This window comes from Xenopus laevis, chromosome 4L (genome assembly GCF_017654675.1).
Source record: "Xenopus laevis strain J_2021 chromosome 4L, Xenopus_laevis_v10.1, whole genome shotgun sequence".
Lineage (NCBI taxonomy): Eukaryota > Metazoa > Chordata > Amphibia > Anura > Pipidae > Xenopus > Xenopus laevis.
In genome coordinates this window covers 136148876-136162605 of record NC_054377.1, presented here as the reverse complement: position 1 = coordinate 136162605, position 13730 = coordinate 136148876, and the positions used below count along the sequence as shown (strand labels likewise).

Sequence of the window (13730 nt, the reverse complement as noted above, 5' to 3'; positions counted from 1 at the left end):
CTTACAGTTCGGTGAAGTTTCTCCGTATGGTGAATGGGGCCAAATACAAAAATGTCTGCCATATAAATTATTAACCATAAATCCAAATCAGGGTGTAAATGGGAAAGGTGGGACAATAGGCACCTTCAATTAAGTATAATTGAACACTGGGTGATGCCACTTTAACAAGATATAGTACACCATATTAGTCTCTAAATCTTTGTTGCCACAGGCGTTGGTCCTGAATTTTATATTGGACTTTCTTTGGACAGTTGGAGAGACTGTAAAGAGGATAAAACACCTAAAGGACTGACTATTCGAAAATACGTTTTTATCCCTTTTGCATCAGGGTTCACAGGTGCCATCTTCTTCTCTTAGGTAATGTTCGGAACGAGACCAGCGGAGTGGCGCATGCGCAGTTGGAGCAATTTTCTGTTTCGCGACAACTGCACAGGCACCGAAACTCACGAAAATTCTGTATATTACCAAAGCGGCTGAAGATGGCGCCCGTGAACTCTGATGCCTGAATCAGCACTGAGGGATAAGTAAAACGTTAGGGGCATTTGCCCGGGGTAACACTTAGGCTGGGAGGAGATGGGAGGGGAGGTAGGGTTTTTTAACTTTTGGGTTTGCTTGTCCTTTAAGGGTCTTGGCTTGTAGTAACTACACTAAGCCTCTTAATTAATAACCGTCCAGACACCAGGAGGGCAAATGGGAAAATTGGGGGATTCACAAGATTTTCAAGAGAGTTGACAGCTTTGTAAATTGTTTTTATGAGCTAATGGAGGCTCTGACCAAAGCTTAGACCTCCAATAGAGGCGTGAACTGAACAGTCTGACATCCACTGCTTTAAGTTCTGCCAGTCTGATATTTCCTATTTTTTATGTGTAAAATGGGGGGTTTTAGGACCCAGAGCTGCCTGACTGACGTGTGCATACATTTGGGAGAATGCCTTAGGATCCTGCTTCCTGTTTTTCATGCAGTCACAGTGCAACGGGTCTAAAGCTATTCGGTGTCCCACACTCTTTTCATTCCCCCTCCCTATAGAGGGCTGTGTTGTTAGTTCCCCAGCAGCAGCTAGTAAGGGGGGTTATTTTCTCTGGCACATTGCTCTCTCCACGATTTAAAGGTATCTCTGCAAGGTTACTGAGAAGCTGAGGACTATCCATTCATTTGGATAAGACACACTTCTTCTTTCGTCAGGATTGCCCTTACTGCTGGTCACTACACCACTTTCTAATGTTTCTGTAAGTTCTCTTCCCCCTCAAGTGGGGAGATTTATGAGGTAAGGATAGAATGCTGGACACTGCCTCAGTGTCACAATACTTATACTAGAGAGACTAATGAATAAATTAAATCTGCACCAGAAAGTTGTCTCGAGATGTATTTAGCCGTATTTGCAGTGCTGTTTTATAAACAGATGTAGTTGTTCCAATCTAGTCTCTATGACCAGTAGCATAGCCAGTGCCTTATGAGGCTAAGGTCAACAGGACAGATTCCAACACAATGTCTGTTGTTATTTAATATTATTGAGATTGTTGAAGTGATCACATGTTGGAATAGTTAGCAAGGGCTGTGTGATATTATATAACATAGGTCAGGGGTGTCCAAACTTTTTGCAACGAGGGTTAGATTTGGTGAGGTGAAAATGTGTGGGGGCCGACCATTCAGCCTGACATCCATTCCGAGGTAGCTAGCTTGCGATCTGGATCATTCACTCCTGGAGATGGACACGTACACGGTGTTTAGGAAGCGGAGAAGCGGTGTCTGTTTGGACTTATTCTCCGCGCCTCATTTAAACAAGGAATCACATAGCCGTAGCGATAATATTTGGGCACATTAGTCAATATTGAAATGATCTGCCACAAATTCGCCAGCGTGACGTCAGTTCGGCACTTCGCCAATTCACTAACGGTTGCTGGCGTAATTTTGCCAAGGAGATAGACTCTGGCGCAACTTCGCACTCTAACGCGAGGTGAATTTTCAATCTGGTAAAAGAGCGTTACTACGCAAATTCACTACGTTTTTGATTTTACTGACCGTTATCGCCAGACTTGCCTCCGCAGACCAGGCGAAGTACAATAGAGTAGATAAGACTTACTTGAAATTCTCTAAGTCCCAAAAAACGCTGGCGTCTTTTCCTTTTTACAGGGTGATAGGCTGTAAAAGATCAAATTTTTTTTCTGGGGTACCCTCATTCCCCCCTACATTTGATAACATAAAGCACCTAAACTATACTGTGGGCACATGTGTAGGCCAATATAACACCTCTATATAATTTTATTAAGGTTTCCTGGCCTTGTGTACTGTAATGTATTTGCTGCAGCATATACGTCCATTGTACTTTAACTGCACGCCGTATGCAAATTAGCCAACGCTAGTGTAACTTTGAACTGCTGATCGTATTTTCGCTAGCGCAACTTCGCAAGCGTTCGGTACCCTGTGCGCAACTTCGGCTCTTCGTGAATTAGTGTTGTCCAGGCCGCGCGAAACCAGCGGTGGTGAATTTTCTCAGGTAAGTAAATTTGTCCCTTGGTCTATACTGCTGACTGTGTGCTGAAAGTGTTAGCATTAGACACATACTGGCACGTAGTGACGCCCAGGCCCGGATTTGTGGCGAGGCCACAAAGGCTCAGGCATAGGGTTGCCACCTTTTCCTAAAATTATTACCGGCTGGTGGGGGGCGGGAACCAAAGTGGGCAGCCGTGATTTAAAAGGGGGCGGTGCTGTGATGTAAAAGAGGGTGGGCCGCGTCGCGGAGATCGCAAGGAGGAGCACAAAAGTTAAGTTTCCAGGAGATTGGGGGTGGGCCAAGGGGTCCTGTACGCATCATCCCCAGTGCTCCGACATACGCTCACGCACGGGCGTTCGAACACAGGTGCCGGCACTAGGACGCAGTGGCCTCGGGGCACGGCAGCATGGTTTTGGGCAGATCAGATGAATTAATGTCCCTACTTCTGATTTGCAAATGTTTGGGGTGCTGCCGTCAGTATCATAACTACAAGTCCATACGTAAGGTGCCAAATTGCGATGATATTATTGTTTTGCCTCTGCAGTTTTAGGGAGTGTTTTGGTTGTTGTATGGGCAGCTATATCTACTGTGTATTTCATACCAGGGGTAAATTCAGGAAAAAAAGCCTGTGCCTATTGGGGTGCTAGGAGGCAAGTGTCTCATTCACAATGCCAGCTTTAGCATATTTTGGCCGACCTAATTTAAATGAGCAGAGATGGGCCGCTGAGCCTGAAAAAAATACATATACATTTGTATATTGCAAAGTTGCTTAGAATTGCTTGTTCTTTTATTAGGCAAAAACATTATTTTTTGGGTTGACATTCCCTTTAATCACAACAACATTTACTAATATAAGCTGCTGCCAAACAAGTTCAGCAGCAAGAAGGTTAAGCATTTTTCACTGATAAGGATTAAAGGGCAAGCTAGCAGTTACAGAGTAATCACTTTTTATAAGTCAGCTAAACAGGAAGAGAAAGTCCAAAGTTCTCTTGCTGAGAATGGCAGAGGAGATGGGAAGCAGATTCCACCCCCACCTCTCAATCTTCAGGATTGAACATTAGGACTGCTCAGACCTCAGGGATTCCAGTTTTGTAGGTAGGAATGTCACTTCTCTTTATCTTTAGTCTCTTTATCTTTCCTCCTGTTGTTTATTGTACTTGGCTAAACACTCCAATGAATGACGTTTCCCTACTCTTGCAGACAGGGACAGTTGTTGTAACTACATTTTCTTGAAATCAGAGATTTCCAGAAATGTCCATAGGGCAGCAGTTCTGTAGGTCAGTTAAGATGAGTTTCGGGCAACACTTAATTGCTGTACTAGATATGATTGGGAAAATAACAGAGCTACACTGAATGCCAATTTTGCACCATAAAGTGGGCTTGAACCAAAAGTATAAAAACCAATGTGTAGCACTGAACAAGACATTGTATCACAGATAATGAACATGGGCTGCATATCCATGTAAATGTCTGCAAAAGGTGCATGTTCATGGTTTGCTGAGTGAAGTTAATCTACCTTTCTTGGTGCATCGATAACAGCATCTAGATGCCTCAGCCACAAATGTTGCTACCACTTAAGCAAGAAGAACTGTGCTGTAAATTGTGTTGGCAATGCTAAAGTAGCATCTCCTAATCCTATGCTGAATTGATGCCCCAAGAACATCACATACATAATAAGGAATGAATAAGGAAGGCTACATATGGAAAGTAAGTAGGGATTGCTTTTGTCGACTGAAAAATTAGAAGCACTGGAAAGGGGCAGAGCAGCTCTGTGCTATAAAACCTTCAAAACAAATTATATCTGGGGCTTACCTGCCCTTTAATTTGATTTCCCAAATTCGATTTCATTTTCCCAACCAAAAACACCAAGCATGGGCAGCCTCTGGCTCTCCAGTTCTTGTTAAAGTACAATTAGCACTATCGATAGTGTTGGGGGTTGCAGATCAACAAAACCTGAAAGACCAGTGGGTTGGTCAAGCCTAATTTGAATACATTATTATAAACTGATATGCTATCAATATCCTTTAGGCAAAAAAGACTTGTAAGTGACATCTTTTGTAAAAAAAATCTTGTTTTAGGTTTACACAAGGGACACTTGTAGATCTGAAAAGAGATGGGTGTCCCCAGTAGAAGGGAAGATCTCAGTAATGGGATAGTGATGGATCCTGCAGTAAGGCATCCAGTGCTGAGTGAGGCCGAGTTGGAGGAAATGGCACCAAGATCTCAGCGAGCAGCTCCCTCCGCATTAACCAGGATGAAGAAGAAGATAAGGTAGGAGAAGGCAAAGCATGAAAGCAGTTAGAGCAAATGCAATGCTGGCTTTCTCATGGCATTCATATGTCTGTGCTATGCTAAGCTTCCACTAGTTTGTTTTCTGTTCCAGATGTTCCGGATCAGTTGCAAAGTCCCTGCTTCTGAAATTCATTCCAATTCTTGGTTGGTTACCACGGTATCCAGTAAAGGAATGGCTGCTGGGAGACATAGTATCTGGTCTTAGTGTTGGCATCATTCAGCTCCCACAAGGTATAGACCACACAGTTATATAGTTTTGATAAGGGTGTTATGCTTAGAAGCTATATGAAAACAAACTGCTGTTTTCCAAAGGTCATTACAATATTTTATAACTCAACTATTTACTTGTCTCTCTTATTCTATTCCCAGCTATAAACTCTCCAATCTGAATATCAAACCTACCTCCTCTTATATCATTATGGGGTAGGGAGTTGTCCTTAACTTGCTGGTTTTATTTTCCCTAGTCAGAGTAACAGGTGGAGAAACACTGTGTGATCATTAAGTGTTGGTATTTTGGGATAAGAAAACCTGCTAGAAGATGCTAACAAATGTAGAGTAACAACAGCTAAAGAATAGTGGGCTTGAACAGAAGTTGCTGGAAACCACTGCAAAATCTTTTTAGGTTCCCCCGTGAAATAACCTTTGAGGTGAAGTCCATATGCTCCCCTCTAGTGACCAGCGGGTTTGATCACTTGTTGGGCTGGGTAGAGTTGAAATTTGTTGTGTGGTTGGGTACGGGCCAGGCTGGGGAAGTACAGTCCTCCTCTGCTCCAGAAGATTACCTTTCTTGGAATCAGAGGCATGCACAAAAGTAGCATACAGAGTGAAAAGAAGTGCATATGTGCGTGGGTTTACAATATTTAATTTTCTCTTTTCCCTGTTTCTTTAGGTTTAGCTTATGCTTTACTGGCTGGAGTTCCACCGGTGTTTGGATTGTATTCCTCATTTTTCCCTGTACTTCTCTATGCCATATTTGGGACTTCAAGACATATTTCCCCTGGTAAGAATATTACTCAAGCTTTTCTCTTTGCACCCTCACCCCTGGTTGCTATACGTTTCTTGGTGGCCAAAATCCATCCATCATCCAGTTGGATCGCCCTGTTTTAGACTCAGATCTGCACACCAGATCCTGCTGAAACCATGCAATGAAAATATGTAAAGTATTATTTTGAAAACTCTATGTACAACATTCTCTTTCATGCAAGAGCAACATCAATCTTATCAGTAGTGTTGCCATTTTCTATTGGTTCTAGTGATGCTGTCAAGATATATATTTTAAAAATATCCAATATATTCACTCTCATTTATCATAGGAACCTTTGCTGTGATTTCTGTGATGGTTGGTAGTGTGACTGAATCACTGGTGCCGTCAGAAAACTACAGGTTACCTGGAAATGAATCAGTGATTGATATAGCAGCCAGAGACAATGACAGAGTTGAGGTGGCATCGGCCTTGACATTCCTAGTTGGACTTTTTCAGGTAAAAAGTCTCTGTGCATTAGTGTTTGTGATTACTGAGTCAAGAAACAGCACATAATACAGTGTTTTAATACATAGGTGAGCCCAAACATACAGGTACTCATTCCAAGTGTATGTACATGGAACACATTCAAATATGATTAGTAATATCATATAGAATAAAATATGATATAACAAAACACCATTAAATTCACAATTGTTTAGAACTACCTAGAAGGAGGTTACAGCTTACCTCACCCTGTGCTAGGCATGGCTTGATATAGAAGTAAAATGAAACTACATGAACCTTCACTCTCAGGTTTCCTGCAACCTACTCTTCATAACTATTCTTATCAATACAGGATGACACGGTACCTAGGTGCAGGTTCAGGGTTTTACACAATCTAATAGGTTTATTAACATATTATACAATATTATACACATTATATAAGCAACCAAAAATACTCTACAAGTTGATCCAAAGGAAAGAAAGATTTATTCTTACCTAGAAAATGCAACACAGTTAATTATTAATCTTAATCTCTAAACCATGCCAAACAGCTGCATAACTCAAAGGTATTGGGCCCCACAGCAAAATCATTTTAGGGCCTCCAGTGCTCCTCTGCGCCCACTCCCCAATAGTTGCAAGGTCTGCTTCCTTAATAGTTATACCCCTGCACCAATTGATCACAAATTATCAACTCTCTTGGTTGGGATTTCTATAACCTCATTGTCCTTATGATAGAGCTAGAGCTGAAATCTCCTTCCAATCATACACAATCCATGTCCTCCTGTAAGTGTGTCTTTAAAAAACAGACTGTTTATAATGAACCTCTACTCTGTCACTCAGCTACAATTCTACCCAAATCAAAACCTTCTGACCTAATTTCAGAATCCTAATTATATGCATCTGTTACCTAGAACAGTAGCAAATGCTTTAGCAAAGTCCCAGTATAGTACATCAGCCTTGCACTGATGTAGTCTGATGCTCATCAGATTTGGTTCAGATTTGTTGAGTAAAATGATCATTAAATAAACATGAATTGTCTCAATAATCAGTGGTATTAAATGTAATCCTATATTACATCTTTATATCCATTTAAAAATGTCCCTGCTGCTGATATAAGACTTACTGGTTTACAGTTTCCTGGTAGTGCTCTGGTCCATTTAATATAGTTGAACAAATAAACACATATTAAAAATAGTAGCATAAGTGCTATTGAATTAAGCTCCCACAAAATCCACTGATTTAACCAACATTATACACATAGCAATGGGTATCATGTTCCCTCATTATACTGCCACTTATATAATGCTACCCTTGCTTATTCTTATTTACATGTACACTTTCCCCTCTACTTTTCACAGATTATGTTGGGTCTGGTGCAAGTTGGCTTTGTTGTAACCTACCTCTCTGAACCCTTGATCCGAGGCTACACCAGTGCTGCTGCAATCCATGTCACTGTGTCTCAGATGAAGAGTGTTCTAGGCGTGCAGATCAGCCAAAGAAGTCATCCATTGTCTCTAATTTATGTAAGAATTACAAATTTCTTCTTTCTTGTTTCCATTCATATATATGCAGCTATACAACATCTCCAGAGGTCAGGGCTGTATTTAAGTCTAGTGTCACTCTACGTCACAAAACGTCACTTCTGTGTTTCACTGCAATGGGCCCTGTACCCCTCAAACCCCCAGCTCCGCCTCTGGATTTATGCAGTCTCCTACTGAGGCGGGGGGCATTTTTTAAAATTTCTTTGAAAATCTTTCAAATATATAGGCACCTGAGGGCCACCCCCCCTAAAGCTGCTGCCTTTAGGCACAGGCCCTTGTATGCTTAAATATAAATACAGCTCTGCCAGATACCCCATTAGCTGGCTGGAGTAAAATACACCAATAGTAAATATAAAAGTGTATTTTTTGGAGCAAAGGGGAAAAAAGTACAGTACACAGATATGACTTCATCTTTAAACTGTATACACATAGAATTACATTTTTCTTTGAAGTAATACATCCGTATGGATACGAAATGAAGGACAGCATTTACATTTGTCACATACTGTATATAAGGATAATCATGCATTGGTTATATACAGTATCTGGCCAGTGGTGTGACACGGGAACTTTGTTTTTCTGCTGTAGGCATTCGTGAATCTCTGTGCCAAGGTTCCTGAGACAAATATTGCTTCCCTTCTAATTGGGTGCATCTCCATCACTGTTCTGTTTCTGGTTAAGTTTCTAAACGACAAGTACAGCTCAAAGATCCGTATGCCCATACCAATCGAACTCATCACGGTGAGAAACCTTTGTAATTCTTGCTGATATATTTATATACGCTATAGCAATGGTTCCCAAATTTGGGGCTTCCTACTTTTTGTTATTAAAGGTGAACTAAGCCCTAAAAATTAATTTACAAATACCATATTTTATATAATGAACTTATTGTACCAGCCTAAAGTTTCAATTCCTTAAAGCAGCAATGATCCAGGACTTCAAACTTGTCACAGGGGGTCACCATCTTGGAAAGTGTGTGACACTCACATGCTCAGTGGGCTCTGAGCAGCTGTTGAGAAGCTAAGCTTAGGGCTCGTCACTAATTATCCAGCAGAAAATGAAGTTGGTATGTAATATAAGATGATGCTACAGGGCTGATTATTAAATTCTGATGCTAATTGCACTGGTTTCTGTGCTGCCATGTAGTAATTATCTGTATTAATTACTAATCAGCCTTATATTGTGACATTTCTATTCTATGTGTACTGTATATTGTGAGTGGGTCCCTAATAGTGATGTGCGGGCCGACCCGATAACCGTGGGTCGTGTCGATTCGGGTCGACCTCGCAGTGCTCCTCGCGGGTGGCGGGTTGAGCTCTTCTCCTGCTCTCCCCGCCCGCCACCTTCAAATGCCGGCATCCGTCTTCCGGGTTCCGGTTTTATAATCTTGCATCTACTTACCCTGCCCCTTTTTTGACGCCATTGTGACGTCATCGACAGGGCGGCGCGGGTCTATAAAAGCAGCGGGTTGTAGCAGGGCGGGTTATGGTCGGGTGCGGGTCAGGGAAACGCACATCACTAGCCCTAAGCTCAGTAAGTGACAGCAGCACAGAGCATGTGCAGTGAATCAGCAGAAAAGAAGATGGGGAGCTACTGGGGCATCTTTGGAGACACAGATCTTTACTGCTAAAGGACTGTGGTTGACTTGTACTGGTACAGAAGCACAAAACATAATGTACAACATTTCTAGCTACTTCTTTAGTTAAGCTTTAGTTCTCCTTTAAGGGAAACAAATGATAGTTCATATAGTATTTGTTCCTATTTTGCCATGTTTTATTTCCCTGCTTAAGTGAAGAATATTGAAACTCAGGCAGAAGCTTTCAGTACCAGTTTACACAGTCTTTTCCCACCCCCTCCGTAATCTGAATATTTGCTAATAAATTTGTAATTTTGTTTTAAAATGTTATCTAAATTCTGAGGTTCTTGGTCATTCTCCGCCCCCCAGTGGCCCTCAACTAAACCTTTGTCTGTTACTGTTATGCATTTCCATGCTGATTAGCCCATATCTAAATTTCTTGCCCCTCCCTGTCAAGTTTAATCTAGAACAGGGGTTCTTAACCTTTTTTTTTTTACCAGTGAGCCACATTCAAACGTAGATAAGTTGGAGAGCAACACAAAAAGTTCCTGGGGTGTGATTGACTACTGGTAGACCCTATGTAGACTGGCAGCCTACAGGAGGGCATGTTTGGCAGTACATCTTGTTTTTATGCAGCCAAAACATGCCTCCAACCTGGAATTCAAAAATAAGCTCCTGCTTTGAGGCCACTGGGAGGAACATCCAAGGGGTTGGAGAGCAACATGTTGCACACAAGCCACTAGTTGGGGATCATTGATCTAGATTCTAGAGGGTATCTGTTGTACTTATTCTTTTTACTTTACTTGTGTAATCACCTATCATTTGGATTTTTATTTTTACAGATGATTAATCTTTCTCTCTCGTTTTTAGCTAATTGTAGCCACTGGGATATCATATGGTGCCAGTCTCCACCAAGTCTATGGAGTGGACATTGTAGGGGAGATCCCAACTGGGTAAGAGAGGGAAAGAGAATGTAATAATCTGGAATAACTTATTATGTTCACACAAAATATCTATAGTTTGGGTATAGACTTCAAGGGGCTGAAGGGTTAGCCGATCTAGAAAACACTCAAAAATAGAGCTGGATTTCAAATCTTTGGCTTAAGGTGAACTACAAATCAGATGTTTGCTTTTATTATTCTAACTGCACTACAGATGTCAAATCTTATTGCTGATAGGAATAGCTTTGTGTGTGTATTTATAAGCTTCTTCAGTAGAGAAATTGAAAAGTGTTAGCCAAGATCTATTGCATGTGCCTTTACCGTAGTGGGGTGGAGAGAGGGGAGTTCCCATGGGTTGATTAAGTGAGAGAGCCTTAGTTAAAGGACCAGGAACATCAAAACATTTTTTTAAAAAATTTGTTACTATACATCATAAAATAAACACCAAGATAAATAAAACTTTAAAATTGCAAAGCCTTTATTAAGAAATAACTTACCGAAACTCCACTTCCGCTCCTTTTCAGAAAAGGCGATAGGGCGACCATCCATTTCTCGTCCCTGGCTATCTCTCATGTTGTACTGACAGCATGTGAAGCGGCTGCACCTCAGTGTGGAACAGTTGTAGGTGCTGTGTTGGAAGGGTGATCATTCACAGCAGCAGCTCTCTGGCGTTCATCTTGTACTACACGGACTTACACACGACCCACCACTCTACGAGTCCGATCCCACTCTCGCCCTATAGAAGGGTATCTCTTGCATGCGCAGTGCCGCCCCCCAACTTGCACACAGAGCCGGCTACACAGAGAGGCAAATAATTAGAGCAATGGATAGCACACCCGATTTGAAAAATATAGAAAAATAAATATAAGAAAGTGAGCCCAACGCGTTTCGACCTTAAAGGGCACCTATCACAGTCAAAATCGAACACATATTAACAATCTGACCAGTACAACATAAACACGTTTAATCAAACTACATATATAGTTTTTTGAAAAAAACTGCAGGTTTTAAAAAAATCCCTTACTTTGTCAAATGGGTTCTTTCACTGAGGGAGGCCATACTGAGACTATAACAGAGACTCTAATATGCAAATTTCAGGAGCATGCTCAGATTGTAACACTGCTTTGAGTATTCTACCCAGAATGCCTTGTTAAAGTAAACTCCTCCACTAGAAGAATCAGGAGATTTCCCTATCTTGTCCCCTGCTGGTGATGTTATTGTGCAAATGAAGGGCACACAGTAACTTCCAGCAGGTGGCAGCACTACTGAACAGCAGCTAACACACAGGTTTGGCTGATTTGAAAATAGCTTAGAAGGGTTGATAAGCAAGCAAGGAATTTCAACTGAGCATGTGCGAGATTTCAGAGCTACAGTTGGCTGGGAAGATATAGGTAGGAGGAGCCAGTGAAATCCAAGATGTCTGCCTCAGCTAGAACTGCAGGGGAGATAGGGGAGATCTTGCAGAAGGAATAGTGAGCTGATCATTTACATTATACAAACAATTCTAACTGTTTTAAAAATCGGATTTCTTGAACTTTCACATAGTGTATTTACTTAGTAAATGATTTTAGTTATGATTGGTGCCCTTTAAGGGTCTTCCTCAGGGGCACAAAATAAACAAAAAAGGCAGGCTGTTGGGTTGTGTGTGAGTCCGTGTAGTACAAGATGAACGCCAGAGAGCTGCTGCTGTGAATGATCAACCTTCCGACGCAGCACCTACAACTGTTCCACATCGAGGTGCAGCCGCTTCACATGCTGTCAGTATAACATGAGAGATAGCCAGGGAGGAGAAATCCAGCGCCGCACAATGGATGGTCGCCCTGTATCCTTTTCTGAAAAGGAGCGGAAGTGGAGTTTCGGTAAGTTATTTCTTAATAAAGGCTTTGCAATTTTAAAGTTTTATTTGTCTTGGTGTTTATTTTTTGATGTATAGTAACGAATTTTTTAAAAAAATGTTTTTGATGTTACTGGTCCTTTAAGGTACAGGTCGTCTTTATACCACTGACTTGGTGCTACCCTTAACATGTATGAAATTTTACAGATTCTTTTCCTGAGCTTTAGATATAATGTTGTGATTACAGGATGAAAGCTCCAATGTTACCAAACACAAATATTTTTGCAAGAGTGGTCGGCAATGCCTTTGCCATCGCTGTTGTGGTCTATGCCTTTACCATCTCCCTGGCTAAGATGTTTGGTGTTAAACATGGATACAATATTGACAGCAATCAGGTGGGTTACTTCTTTCTTTTTCTTACAGTTTCTTTTTTCTTAAATTTATATACAGTATATTCCATGCATATTGTGTGGCAGGATGGGTAAGATCAGTAGAAGGCCTGGACTTGCAGTCTGTATATTCTGGCAACTGCCAGAGGGGCCACTGTAAGAAAGACTGTTTATTGGGTTTGTGGGGACTGTTTGGGTCTCTGTGTATAAGAAATGCCAGGGCCCTTTTTGAATCTCAGTTTGAACCTGATCTGGAGTCAACAAATTGAGAAATGTAGCACTGAGTTTAGCAGGTGGCACTGGGAGTCCCATTTATTAACATTCTCATTTTACTGGTTTTTGAAACCACAAATAAATGGAGTTTTGTTAAAATCCTGAATGCCATTTAATTTATTATATTTATCCAAATATAAAAAGCCTGAACAAAAAAGAATGACCATTGCGCTAAAAATCCAAAAACCTCTAAAACATCTCAAAAATTTTCAGACAATTACTAGGAAAATAAATCCAAAAACCTCAAAGTCTGAATCGCTAAAAAAAATGTCTAATTGGATCAATGCAGCTCCCATTGACTGCTATGGGACCTCAACTGCTTTTTTTTTTATAACTCTTTATTTAAGTAGTTTTATGAATTTTACACAAATAATAAGTAAGACAAAATAGGAAACATAAGAAAACAGAAAAAAACACATAGGAAAAAGAAAAAAAAATATACAGTTGAGAAACTGAAGTATGCAAGGTTGTGGATACGATTGACTAAATACAATGAAATATCACAGCGTCATAAGGTTTCACAAGGTGCAGCCCCACTCTACATCAAAGTTTGGAGTGTGGTATCTGGGTGAACCAGTCAAAGAGTGATATGGAATTAGGAGATGTGGGTCTAAAGTATCGCAGAAAAATTGAAAGGAGGTGTAACACCTATTTGGGCTGCATAGCACACAAATAGTTAACTGTCCAGCTAGCAGTAGAAGCATGGGTTACACTGCAACTTACACAACAGGGTCAAGGCCTTCGCCATGTGGAAGTGTTCCCTCTATGGTGTAGTGCAACTACATCCCCCAGGTTACTGTGCATACAACAAAAGATGGGCGCCAGGAGGTTCTTGCAGTAAAACAGAAAACGGTTTATTTAACTATGCACGAGGCAAGTGACCACAGGTTTAGTACTCACGCAGGAGCTGAGGCAATAGCACATT

General features: G+C 41.1%; 1 protein-coding gene across 2 annotated transcripts in view; it reads left to right on the top strand.

Annotated features, from left to right (window-relative positions):
- Window positions 1–1007: 1007 nt before the first annotated feature.
- Window positions 1008–13730, top strand: part of slc26a6 (anion exchanger SLC26A6) — a 31835-nt gene continuing 19112 nt past the window's right edge. The window contains 9 exon segments of one of the 2 annotated variants that reach the window (NM_001091806.1): window positions 1008–1264; window positions 4570–4762; window positions 4875–5014; window positions 5673–5783; window positions 6097–6263; window positions 7610–7774; window positions 8381–8533; window positions 10239–10321; window positions 12391–12538. In NM_001091806.1, the coding sequence (NP_001085275.1) occupies window positions 4605–4762; window positions 4875–5014; window positions 5673–5783; window positions 6097–6263; window positions 7610–7774; window positions 8381–8533; window positions 10239–10321; window positions 12391–12538 (1125 nt within the window). In that variant the 5' untranslated portion in view covers window positions 1008–1264; window positions 4570–4604. 2 annotated transcript variants of the gene reach the window in all.